At 33.2% G+C, this 13,869-nt stretch overlaps 1 protein-coding gene across 2 annotated transcripts; it reads right to left on the bottom strand.

Annotated features, from left to right (window-relative positions):
• Window positions 1–6,610: 6,610 nt before the first annotated feature.
• Window positions 6,611–12,353, bottom strand: LOC115987115 (fatty acyl-CoA reductase 2-like). Of its 2 annotated transcripts, XM_031110584.1 has the most exons (9): window positions 11,894–12,353; window positions 10,507–10,610; window positions 10,137–10,336; window positions 9,909–10,009; window positions 9,626–9,836; window positions 9,281–9,442; window positions 8,332–8,413; window positions 7,837–8,234; window positions 6,611–6,996 (listed from the first exon to the last, which is right to left on the bottom strand). In XM_031110584.1, exons 1-9 carry the CDS (start codon window positions 12,273–12,275, stop codon window positions 6,828–6,830), a joined length of 1,809 nt encoding a protein of 602 aa, XP_030966444.1. In that variant the 5' UTR covers window positions 12,276–12,353; the 3' UTR covers window positions 6,611–6,827. The 2 variants fall into 2 exon arrangements, with proteins under 2 accessions (XP_030966444.1, XP_030966446.1); XM_031110586.1 differs by lacking the exon at window positions 9,281–9,442 and having other exon boundaries at window positions 6,612–6,996.
• Between the last annotated feature and the right edge of the window lie 1,516 nt (window positions 12,354–13,869).

Genomic DNA, 13,869 nt, shown 5'->3' with positions numbered 1-13,869 from the left:
CTACTTCCTTTTGGGCGCAGTAGTCCATTCCCCAATAGCAATGGTTGGTCTTTCCCAACCGTTTTCAACAGACTGTCATACTCTCTCATCAATAGATTTCAAGAAGGATTTCATCCTAACCTTCCAGTAAGTATAGTTATTCCCATCAAAGTGTGTGAGGATCACAAGAGAGTGACCATGTTCCATGACAACAGGGGTCAAGGATCAACTCTAGGTTAAGAAACCTATAAACAAGAGCTAACCCGCTCTGATACCATTTGTTTGTTCGTTTAGACCCCTTAAACCAGATTATTTCACCTAATATATTAACCAAGTGATTACTTAGATTAATTATTCAGATCTAGGTTAAACGCAAGTAAATCATATCATGCAAAGCAGCGGAAAATAAATAACACCACGATATGATGACCTAGGAAAACTAATGAACTGAATCGTTTCAAGGTAAAAATTTGGGGAAGATTTGACCTAACTATCCTCAATGTAAAGTAAATCTACTATAAGAGAATTGAAGTTTTTACAGTCAGATTTAACCCTAAATCTATTGCTACCTCATGTAGTAATTTACTGACATAACCACGTGCAAGTTTTGAATCTACAGACTCCTTCTCTTCTTGGATTTACAGCAACACAAGCTGCTTTGCTTGTGACTTTGAGATCCCACTCAAAGGTTTTAAATCACCATTAGTAATTATCTTGATGTAGCAACTATGTTCTACCAACACTTGATTGTAGTTCTTGTTTCGATAGATTCTTGTATAGTTAGAAGGTACAAAACCTCTCAGATCTCACTAAGAGTAACACACAAGTCTTCCAAAAGTCTTCAAAACGTGGCTAGGGTTTCCCTTTTATATGTGGAGCAATTTAGATGAAACTCTAAACATTTTCGCGAGCTTGGGCCAATTTAAAAATTCTGCAAAAAAAACTGGACCTGCAATTTTCAATTGGTTGAGCCTAATTCTCGATTGGTCGAGCAAGGTAGAACAATACTTCCTTTTTCTGCAGTCAGCTGGACTTGAATCTTGAAACAAACACTTCTAAGCATTGTCTAACACCTAAACTAGACATGTTTTGTTCTCAGTTTGCCAACACAATAAAAATATGATTCTAAATATTTAAACCTAAATCTTTAGAACCTAACAGAGATATAATTTTATTTTTTGCAATTCTATTTTTTATTGTAAAATGTGCTCTTATATCTGTTAAATATTTGATAAAGTTTTGCATCAAACATGTTTGAATCTATCTTTTCCAACCCATTATGTGGCGATTAACAAGTTACTGACTCATTAAAAAAATCTTGTCACTAAAACTACACATGAAATGTCTCTTGTGTTGCTACATAATGGGTTAGAGCAAGATAGTTTCAAATATGTTCGGAGCTTAACTTATTCTTCCAAGTTTTAGATCATTCATGTTTTTAAAAATTTCATTAGTTCAATTGAAAGATTTTTTTTTACAATTTGATAATTTGTATTGAAAATGAAACTTTTTAAGAATTTTACTATAAAATTGGTAAAAATGAATTTTATTTTATGTGTCAATTGCCAAGGAGGCATGGCAAATTTTGGAGACTACCTATGAAGGCACCAAGAAGGTGAAGGATACCAAGCTTCAAATGTTTACCACTTGATTTGAAGAGTTGAAGGTAAGTGAAGATGAATCATTCGACTCATTCTAAGGAAAGTTGAATGAAGTGGTAATCGGGAAATTTAACTTGGGTGAGAAGACGGAAGACTCCAAAGTAGTAAGAAAGATTCTTAGATCATTGCTAGAGAGCTTCCGAGCCAAGGTGACCACCATTGAGGAGAGCAAGGATCTTGATGAGAAAAATGTTCAAGAACTTATTGGCTCTCTTCAAACATATGAGCTGTCTCTACCATCTCAAAGGAAGAGCAAATCCCTTGCTCTTAAGACGATCAATGAGAGAATTGAAGCTCAAGATTCCTCGGATGAGGACGAAGTTGAAAAAGAGATGGCATTCCTTGCAAAGAACTTTCTCAAGTTCTTGAAGTTCAAAAAGGATGGGAAGTCCTTTGAGAAAGGAAAATTCTCCAATTTCAAGAAAGACAGAAGGACTTCAAAAGGAAGGACTCCAAAGACTCCTCTCCTTCTCAAGTAGTCACTTGTTATGAGTGCAACGGGCATAGTCATGTGAAGAAAGAATGCCCCACCTATTTAAAGGCAAAGGGTAAAGTTCTTGCTACAACCCTTAGTGATTTGGATAGTTCAAACTCCGACTCTGAAGAAAGCTGTGGTACGGAAGGAAACTACTCCACTTTCATGACCATTGCACCTATAAACTCTTCGGATGATTTAAGTAATCTAGTGGAAGAGCTTAGTGAGCATACCGAAGTGGAATCTAAGAAGCCAAATGAAAAGCTTCAAAGATATGTAATCAAGTTCATGTGGGAGTTCATATATGTTCATTTCTATAATTGAGATTGGTCACTCTACTTAGTACTAATTGTGTATGACTTGATTGAATTGATCATTGAAGTTTCATGTTAGACTAAGGACTATCTCATATTTGATACTCATCCACATCACACATGTCTATGTTCAATGAATGTCTTATTCATTTGTGTGATTATACTTGATTAAATGTGATGTACATACTCAAGCATGTGTTAATCAAACCCAAAAAGATTTTAAAGTATTTTTAGTTGTTTTTGGAAAGTGTTTTGTTTTGAAAATTTTCAAAAAAATCCAAAGATTTTCAACTCTGCCTTTTGGTGACTCGCTTGCGAGTCACGAGTTTTCAAGGTTTCAGTCATGAGTTTACCCAGAATGGTTTGCAACTGACTGGTGAGTAAGAGTTCAAGTTGCGAAAAACACTTAGAAAATTTTTCAAAATCTGGGTTTTAGACTTTTTGGCAACTCATTCGCGAGTCGCGAGTTCCTCCAAAGGCATACGTGACTCAATGGCGAGTGGAAGTCCCAGTCGTGAAAAAGACTTAGAGAAATTTTTCAAAATTTGGGTTCAAGGGATTTTGGCAATTCACTCGTGAGTTAGTTAAGTCGCAAAAAACGCATGTTTTGCAAAAATAGGGTTGAAACTCAAACAGTTTTTCAAAACTTTTCAGTTTCCCTCTCATCACATGCTTTTCTCTGTCTTCTTTGCCTCTCCCTCTCTCAAAACGTCCATTTTTATCTTCAATCTTCACTCCAAATCCAAGAAAAGGTATGGATTTTCACTCCTTTTCACTTTACTTCAAGTTTAAAGCATTAAATTTCATGGATTTGTTGTTTGTGTTAAGATATTGAGATATGGTTGATGAACATGGGTTTTTGTTGTTTGTAATGAAATTGATGTATGAGTTTTGTTGAGAATGATGGTATAATGCTTGTTTTACATGTTTTTATTACATGCTCATGCATTATACTATGTTTTGTGTTGTGGTGTGCATAACATTGTTCATAAAATGTCTATTTAGATGTTTTTGTGTATATTTTGGGACTTCGGTGAGTAAAAAATTTGGGGATAATCATGTTTCCATGTTTGGAACAACTAATGATTATGTGTTCCACACTTTGCCCCTTGCATGTTTTCATGCCTTATATGCATACTTTTTCATATGATGCACACACACACACACACAATCTTTGACATGTTGTATGTCTAATGCCATGATTATATCATACTTTGATGTTTAACATCTTCACATGTCAATTTTTTTGAATTGCTCTTTAAATTTCAATTTTTAGGGTTTAATTCGTAGTTTATGTTTTGCTGCTATGTTTTTGTAGATGGCTCCATGAAAAACCACTGCTCAACGTGGTGACAAGAGAAAGCACCTTGACAACAACTTGTTTTGCTCCCCTCAATACTATAAGCAATATCCCCATCAATTCGAAACTACTCCAATCATTCAAGAGAGATATATGAATCTTGCTAATCTTAAGGATTCATTCATTCCTAGTTGTTTTGAAGGACAGGGCTGGGATAAACTCACCTTTGATCAGAGAGTTCTATGCAAATGCATCACTCAAAGAAGATCACATAGATTGCTGGGTTAAATGTCATGCATTCACTCTTGACATGGGGGACATTAATACTATACTTGGACTTGAAGAACAAGATCATGAAGGGTTCATTCCGTTCAAGGACAGAATGGTCTCTCTAGAATCGATACAACTCCACATTGGTCGCTATAGGGAAGGAAGATGTCTCAACACAAACTTCTTTCCTCTAGATTTGAGATGCCTCGCCTATATCATGATGTTCAACTTGTATTCGGTAAGGAAGTTGACCACCATCAACAATGCTAGAGCCATATTCCTCATGGAGTTTTGTGAGAAAATCTACATTGATATTGGTGCACACTTGTATAACATCATTGCCGAAGCTACAAAGACAACCTTAAGGGCAAAGCTTGTTCTCCCAAGTCTTATAATGAGGATTCTTCATGAAAATGGTGTGGAGACTCCACAACACATAAGCCTAATGACTTCATCTCCTTCCATCAACTCTCAAACAATCCTAAGAAGTAGGGTTCGACTTCCTGGAGATGAATAAACTGAAGAGCCTGTAGTGGTCGAGGTAGGAGCAGAGCATCATCGTCTTCATCTGTTCCTCCTAATGCCTTTCAGATCATACTTGAGAGGATTGATGGTCTAAGGGATATAGCAACTAAGCACTCCAACAGCCTTGTAGCTATCCATGATCAAATTAACTTGTTGGCAGCCAAGTTTGATAGCTTCACTCACCAGCCTTAACCCTTTGGCCATTCCAATAAAAAAGGGGGAGTAGTATTGGGGTAGTTCTTGAGGGGGAGCTTATCTTGAGGGGGAGAACATAGCATTGGTTTTCATAGTTTTCATAGCACTTATGGTTTTTACAGTTTTTATGGTTTTCATAGCACCTTATTTTAGTACTCTATCGGTTTTAGTATTTTGGTTTTAAAATGCTTGGATATTTTGTGTTATGGATACTTGGATGTTTTAGCTATTTAGACTATGCTTTTATGTACCTTTGCTTATGTAGCTTAGTACTTTTAGTTAATGTTTTGCATTTTCTTTAGTACATTTGTGCCCTTGTTGGATCTTGTATCCTTGATGCAATTGCTTTAGTGTTCTTGTATCGGTTGAGTGTTGGACATGCAAATAATACTTTGCACTGAGCTTATTTGCTTGCATGTCCGGATGTTCATTCACCGTATGAATATTCATTGTAGTCACTATTTATAGTGATTGTTCTTGTATGGTCAAGTTATGCTTCTTTGTCATATTCATACTTGCTTGATCGTATTGTGTTTGCTCCATATGCATTCTAAGTTTTCCGCTTACAATGAACTTAATGAGTCCATTTTGTGATATTGTTTTCAGGAAACTTGTTTGTATGGTTCAAGAGCTTCACAGATCTAGAATTAGGTGTGAGTGAGTTTTGGCAACTGTTCCTAACTCACATTTTTAAATCTAGAGTCTGTTTTAAGGTTTTGTCACAGAATAGCCAAAGGGGGAGATTGTAAAATTGAATTTATTCAACTATGTGTTGGCTTTATTCCGTGCCAAATTTGCTTGTAATTCAGTATTTAGAAACCCTGTATTTAGGTGGGAATAATGTAAGGATTGTGTGTGAGAGAGTGTGAAGAATTGATCAAGTGTGTGCATCAAGAGACAACTCGCGACTGACTCGTGAGTGGTGACTCGCCAAAATGTGGCACACGTGTGAAGCATGCAAGAAGTTAAAGGGTCAGGACAGTTGGATCACTACAGGACAAAAAGTACAGTCTGGCCATTCTATTATCTGGTGACTGGAACTCGCGACTCATCCTAGTCGTGAGTGACTCGTGCTGTGCACCCTGTTTTGCTGAAAACTGACTTTTCACATTCTTTCTCATACCCTATTATAAATACCCTTATACCCACGAAATGTAGAGAGCTTCCAAAGAGAATTTTGAGAGATAAATCCTAGATAACAACAAGATTGATTCATCCACAATCTTATACATTTGATTTTCCAAATTCATTTACTCTCACCCTCTCCATTGTCATAACCATGAGAGGATCTTAAGCTAAATCCTTACCTCACCAAATTCATAGCGGTGAAAAGGTTCTTGGTGTTTAGGAAGCAGTTCGAGAAAGAACCAATTCATATTGGTTGATGCAATGGGCTAATTGCGGGATCCGGTAAGTTAGAGAAGACAAAGTTAGGCGTAACCCTATTAGAGCAAGAAGCTTGGAGGGCTTAGGTGTATCAGGTAGATTAGGCTTGGAGGGTCTATGGCTATTCATATATCTCAACTGATTTTCTAGTGGATCATTTTACCACTTGGAGGGCAGCGGAGAGGTTTTTTGTCGAGTTCTTTGGTTTCCTCTTCAATAACACGTGCCGGTGTTATCTTGTGTTTGTTTCTCTCTATCCCTTACTCTTTACTTTTAATTATTGCTGAGTTGTGATTAAAATATGGCTTAGAGTAGTTTGCATATTTGGATATTGCTTTTATTTCATATTCTGCATATACATTGTTTGAATATAAGCTTGCTTTGGAAATTTTGAATTAAAGCATTCACAAGTGTTTCTAAGTGAGCTTTCATAACTCATAAGTCATATGGGCCTAAGGCTAGCAAGGTGTTGGCAACGTACAAATTAAGCATTATATTGCAAAAGTGAGTGACTAAATTGAAAAATCTTTACACCTCAAGTACTCTTTCATCTAATACGTAGTACAATTTTAATATAAGCATGAGAAATTATTCCAATATACGTTACATAGTCCTCTGCGGACATTATTCAAGTGGTAATATATATAAACATGAAGACACAGATATGATATAGAAAAGGGCTCAACTCAACACCTCTCCCTCTCTCTCTCTGATACAGTTCTTTATTCATTGATAACTAGTCTTTCCTTCATGACATGCCTTTTTACACCTGGAATATGAATGTCTACAATGTAATGCTCCCAATTTATGCTTCGTACATTGAATTCAAAATTCCTCATCTCTTCCAAGGACATGTCTTCCATCAATTTCTGGGTATTACGAGTGTCAAATCTGGCAGCAAATCGTACAAGATCGTAGCTTAACAAATTATTAGCAAGTAACTGGAGTAATGCAATAATGTTATCATCTAAGAAGAGTGAAATAAGATAAATGATTTTTTAGCAAACACAAAAAGTGATGTATAATACTCATCGTACGTGAGTTTGGAAGATTATATTTGTTTGATAGTTATAAACAAGTTTTATATGCACGAATTTAGAAATAATGAAAAAATATTTTTGAAAATGAAACTTCAAAATTATGAGGATGATGTTGTTTGACATCATTATTCAGTATAACTAACCAATTTGTTTATAGAATTACTATAATTATACTTATTCTTTTAATTTCTATTATATATGTAACAAACATTTTCAATCATAAATATTATCAAAACTAGGTTTTGCGACAAATTGAAATATGATATTCTAATAGACTTTTTGATTTTGTACATCAAAATGGAAATTTTTTCAAATTTAGCACAAAATTAATCATAAATAATTTTCAGAATCTAAAAATATATCTAGTTTTAATCTGATATATGCTAGATTATTGAATGGAAATGCATGAAGATATTGTTATTTATGTCCTTTTTTTAATTTAAATTTTTTTAATACTGAATAAATATTAGTTTTATTTTTGAATTTTAGTATTTTTCTTACTTAGTCACCCTAAGTCAAATTCTTTGATGTCGTCCCTGCTAATTAACATACTACCTTGCTTTGTTCAACTGAGGAATTCATTTTTATTATGGTTTCTTTTCCCAGCTAGTTTCAAAGGTCTGATTTTCAGATGCTGAAATAATGAAACATAGAGAATTGTGTGTGATGATTTCAAAGTTAGAAATACTACCGTGCCCTAAAGAACGCATATGGCTTATATAACTTCGCCATGTCAACCATAAGCTCCGCTCTCTTCTTGCATTTCATTTCCAGCTTGCTTTTTAAGATAGAGTCTGAAATTTTTGCATCCATTAGTCCAATTCCTTGAGCTATCTCATCCGATATGTTAGAGGAAAAATTGTCCACTGAGCTAAAAAACTTGAATCCAGTGACCCTTATGTTCTTTCCTTTTGAGTCCTTCAACGGAAAACTAGTAAAGTGATCGCAACAAAACTTGAGTACATCTTCATACGCAATGGGGTTTACAGTAGATGACCCAATATTGTAGACATTTAAACCTGGTTTCCCAGCAATCCCATGCTTTGCAATGGCTGCTATGAATGCATTGACGACCATATCCATAGGAACCTATAACCATGCATGCTTTCAACTCATAGTGTAAAAATTAAGAAAAGTATGGTACGTCAAATGAATATTGAGAGGAAGTAAATATGTAGCTATGTACCACATCTACGATTGCTTTCGGATCTGCAGCAAATCCTGAGAGTTGGCCTTTACCGTAAGATATAATCACTGGATCTAGCATTCTGATTTGTTCACATATAAAAAATAAAAAAAGATTAAACATGTAGTTATAAATTCTACTGATAAAAGGCTTTTCATATGTAGAATAAAAAAATTATGAGTACGTTTATATAGTGTATATATATCTATACTATATATAAGATAATTCTTTTCTTTGGATTGGACTTTTATGTGGTTCAGAAATATTCCTAAACCTTACGTTTAACTAGGAAAAAACTTGGAAACTGTCCTACTAATCTATGTCATCAATACAAACTTATCAAAGTTTTCTCAAAAAATAATATATAAAAAAAAATTATCCAAAATTTTTATAAAAAAACAAAGCTTCATCGCACATGCAAAACGCGTGTGATGAGACTAATTTATATATATAGACACACACACACATGCACACACAAGGTTGGATTTAAGTTATACATCAACTTTATTTTTTGAGAAGAATATATTACCCTACTTGATAACTCTATTTAATATGTTTTTGGAAAATCCACAATTAAATTATATTATCACCTTATATCAAGATAATTAATAACTAGAGATCAAAAATTATTTATCTCATCAATAAATTAATGTTTAACTTCTAGGTATTTTTAATTTTAAAGTTATATATAAACATGAGTTTAAGGATTAAATATTAAATAACACCTACTTAAAATAAAATTTATTGAGTCTTTAAAAAGCACAAAAAACATATATATGCAATTCAATAGTATGATTTTCAAGTATTAATATAATAAAAAATTTCTTCTAAAAAAAATTTGATAATTTTTTTTTTGTGGCATATAACAAGTGTAACTTGATCTAACCTTTTATATATAAATATATAAATATATATATACACACACAAATTAAAGGTTAAAAAGGAGCACCTATTTCCTTGTATCCATCCAGGAAAAGGATCTTTATAGGTACTCTCAATGATGGTAGGGCGGGTGATGACTATTGGAATATCTCCTCTCATGCTATTTATTAGCATCTCTCCCATGGCCTTAGTGAACACGTATGTGTTTTTCCATCCGAATAATTTTGCCCTGTTACAGTACTACTAGTTATATGTTTGGATTAAAATAGCTTGAGCAATGAAAACCTAAGCTTAATTAGAATGGTGTCAAAAAATCATTGAAAAAGAGAGAATGCTGATTTTCTTGGGTATTGGCTTTGATCGATTACTGTTTCATCTCTAATTGAGCATCAAATTAAGCACAGTTCATTACCTTTCCAAACCCAATTCTTTCAACTTTTGAGTAACTTCATTTTTATGCACAGAAAACTTCAAATTTGAAGCCAACTCTATTTCAGCTATAATATCCAGCACTGGGATAGATATTGGTGGGGTTTCTGAGGTGACACTTTCCCCTACTATTGTCTGTCCCATGTGGAAAGGTTTCTCCATAATTAATCCTTGTCTCTCCCCATTGACATATGCTGTGTAACAAAGTAACAGTTTAAAAAAATGTTAATATAGATATTAAGCTTTATAACAACTTATTCGCATACCGGTTGATACATGCAAGAAAAGGCCAAGTTTCTTGCACTTCTTTGCAAAACCTAAGAGCCGAGAAGGTCCTCTTGTGTTTGTGTCAAGAGCAACATCATACCTATATGTATACACAAATAATATTTAAGATTCATTTTCAAGCCAAGAAAAAAAAAAAAAAAGAGAGGCTAAAACAACCTTGTTTTAAATAAATGCACGTTCAAAAAAAAAAAAAAAAATAGAGAAACCTTTCATCAAAATTTGTATTGCCAGCTGAATTTATGATCACATCAACTTCTTTTGCTATTTCATTAGCTGTATCAGGATCCATCCCCAGATTGGGTTCACAAACATTCCCAGCTACTGGGACCAGCTTTCTCATCATGAAAGCCTCAAAGGATTCCCCATGCATTTGTTCCAAGCACTTGAAGAGTTCTGAGTCTAAAATCTAATCACAATAATTGAATCTCTGAGACTATGAACGTAGATTCAGAAGTTCTTTTTTGCTTAAAATACAAAGAAACTAAAAAGTTACATGCATCTTTACATAGCATTATTATTCATTCTGTCGACTATGAACCCACACAACAAAAGGAAAATCTTTATATTATAACGTACTTCAGTTTTCAGTCTGTGGATGGCAGCTTCTTTGTCCTTTGCCTTAATCAAGAGAAAGATTTTCCCCACATCTGGTATTGTACGTAACATCTTCTCAATAAAAGCTGCACCATTGAATATATATTCCCAAATTACTATGTTAGATAAACTAACAAGATCTATTGTTGTATCACATGAAATTCACTTATTCATAATAATCTAGATATGTAGTAGAATAAAATGACAGTGGGCACAATTTAAGAGTTCAACAATCTAGGTACCCTAACTTATTGCCAGGAGTCCGTCAAAATTTCCTTGAGTAGCTTAAGAATAAAATGATTGTGGTGCAAAAAAACCAAAAAAAAAAAAAAAAAAAATTGCACGCAATCCTTACTCCCCATCCCTAATTAGAATTGAAAGTTAATGCGTAGAACAATTATTATTATTATTGTTATTATTTAGGAACATTTCTAATTCTACTTATTTTGAGATGATAAATTACTAATTAAGTTTTTATATTTAGATTTTATTAACATCTCTTTTACAATTGGAAAAAGTAAATCAACTTAATATGTTTATGACATAATCAATCTTAAGTAGAATTTTAATAAATTTAATTTATTATAAACATTATTGTAACTTCACTTAATAATATGATTTTCTATTATGGGTGACTTATTTACAAAAACCAAAGCTTCAAGTTCGTAGGGAAATTGATTGTCAATGGTTAATTAACAGATACACCCTTACGACTTTTTGTTTTTGTTAATACATTTTGATCACAAGTCACCACCAATTTAGGTATTTTAACTTAGTTTCCAGGCTTGAGGGTTTAAGAAGAAACCAAATAAATATTATTAAATAATCCTAATTGTAATTTCATTAGTGCTTTTTTTTAGATATAGTGTATAAGTAGCTTAGATTAATTTCTATTAAATCTACATATTTTTTAAACAATTCATTTTTAAGTGTTAAAAATATTAAGTTTATTATGTGATTATATGTAATGACCTAAGAGGTCACCCAATATACTGTAACTAAGCATAATTAAGGCTGGCCCTAATCTATAAATATACCCTACCAGGGTTATTTGTAATCAATACTATATCATAGTCAAAAAACAACTCCTTAAGGCTTTCTCTACAAACATAAGCCGTTAGGCCAAATCATATAATCCACATGTTTTCATCTTTTTACAATATTTTCTTATACTATTCTTAGTCTTTTATTAAGAAAAGAAACTATTGAAAGCAATCTATTTATCAGAGAACACTAAAATATGGTTTATATTTATATTTTTATTTTTATTTTCAATTTAAGAAAAACAAAACTACTGAAAACATGGTTCTAAAAAAGCGACAAAGAGGCCTTATGTTAGAAATATGAAAATGCAAAAAAAGGTAAATACCTTTGCCTAGAAACCCAGTTGCACCTGTGATAAGATAGTTCTTGCCCCGAAGATAACTAACAATGCCAATACCATCAGATGGCTTAAGAAGAGGCATGATAGCAGTGGTGGTAGACGTGGTTTTTATACCATTGTCAACCACCCTATCTGTGGTTGTTATCACATCCTGAGGGTTTTCGTGGGACAGTGTCAGAGCTGAAGAGAGACTGCTACGGTCCCCTTCTGCTTTTTCTTTGTTTTGGCAACTGACAATCTTATTAGTTCTCCGAGAAGTTTTGGTACTATAGCAGTTATAGTAGCAATGGTGGTTGTTTTTTGTAGCGAGAACAGGGATTGTGATACTATTATGTATTGAATGAGCAAAGGTGAGAGAATAAGACATCTTTGTTTTAGAAGGCTACCTTAGCTCAGCAAGGGACTTAAGCCTTTAGGCATCTGATATTCTGTCCAAAGGAGCAGCCGAGAGCCTGATTATATAGCTACGGGTCTTCTTATGAAAAGATAAAATTTTTTATAAATTGATTTCCACGTGGGGTTGTTGCAAACCAATAATTAGTCATTTTATATTGGCATTTGGCGGCTTGGAGGTTTAAAACGTGGACCCAAGTAATGGTATCTCCTATTGCACCTTGATGGTACTTATTGTTGTGAATGTAACATTTTTGTTAAATATGATGGATTTACAAAAATATTAAAGTGAGAATTTTATATTAAAATGTAGTTTTCCACTATTTTTCCGATGCCTAAATCAATGGATCTGGACAAAAACTAAGAATATTTTGAAAAAAAAAAATTACAACCTTTTCATTGTTATGAGTTGGCATAAAATTAATTTAAGTTATGAATTTAAATTGAAACCAATAACAACCTACTACCTATGATTTGTTGTAAAAATATTATGAAAATGTTGTGGATGTAGCACTTCTCTAAATAAAATAAATTTTCAAAAATATTAAAGTGGGAGTTTTATATATATTAAAATGTGATTTTCCACTATTCTCCCGATGCCTTCGGTATTCAAAATCGAAGGATTTGGACAAAAACCAAGAATATTTAGAAAAATAAATATTACAACCTTTCCATTGTCATGGGTGGGCAAAAAATTAATTTAAGTTGTAAATTCAAATTAAAACCGATAACAACCTACCACCTATGATTTATTATGAAAATGTTAGAAATATAGCACTTCTCTAAATATAATGGATTTACAAAAATGTTAGAGTGGGAATTTTATATTAAAATGTGGTTTTCCACTATTTTTCCGATGCCTCCGGTGTACTAAATCAAAGGATTTGGACAAAATGCAAAAATCTTTAGAAAAATAAATATTACAACATTTCCAACGACATTTTACACAACCAAAATGGAGGTTAGTAAATAGTCAGTCCATAAAGAAAAGTTCACAAAAATTGAAAAGAAATGTACAATATATTATCTTTCAGTTTAAAAGCTATTGTTGGGGGAATATCTCCACGGCCATTCCTAATCCTACCTAAAATACCACATGTTCTTCATCTTTTTCACAACCAACAACTATCACATATCCTACCTAACCTTTACAGAAATCTCTCTAGAGCTCACCCCACTCTCCTTCTGTATAGGCTAATCTCTAAAACCATTTATACAAAAATGCTCAGCAGCCTTTTTGCCTCCATAAACCCCCTAAAAAGCCTTATGTAAACCTTTTTCGTTTTTTCCTATTCTAGGCGAGGGTAGTCTAGCTTACTAGTTACTACCCTAGCTATGGATCTATGTACATTTACATTATTGTTCTCTTATTTTCTTGCTCTTCACTTTTATGCAATTCAATAACTTTTTGTTTACATTCTTGAAATTTAAATACAAGTCAATCTATACTACTACTTAAAATGATTTTCTGTTATGGGTGACTTATTTACAAAAACCAAAGCTTCAAGTTCTTAGGGAAATTGATTGTCCATGGTTAATTATAACACACCCTTACAACATTTTGATTT

Source organism: Quercus lobata, chromosome 4, assembly GCF_001633185.2.
Source record: "Quercus lobata isolate SW786 chromosome 4, ValleyOak3.0 Primary Assembly, whole genome shotgun sequence".
Lineage (NCBI taxonomy): Eukaryota > Viridiplantae > Streptophyta > Magnoliopsida > Fagales > Fagaceae > Quercus > Quercus lobata.
This window is presented reverse-complemented; position numbering and strand designations above follow the sequence as displayed.

What these genes read in the sequence shown, in the direction of transcription:
- LOC115987115 (XM_031110584.1), bottom strand. Translation starts at nt 12,275, where the DNA reads ATGTCTTATTCTCTCACCTTTGCTCATTCAATACATAATAGTATCACA. An exon ending in AAAGAATTGGGTTTGGAAAG is followed by an intron (nt 9,443 to 9,625) that starts GTAATGAACTGT and finishes GTACTGTAACAG; the next exon opens with GGCAAAATTATTCGGATGGA. An exon ending in GGATGGATACAAGGAAATAG is followed by an intron (nt 8,414 to 9,280) that starts GTGCTCCTTTTT and finishes TGAACAAATCAG; the next exon opens with AATGCTAGATCCAGTGATTA.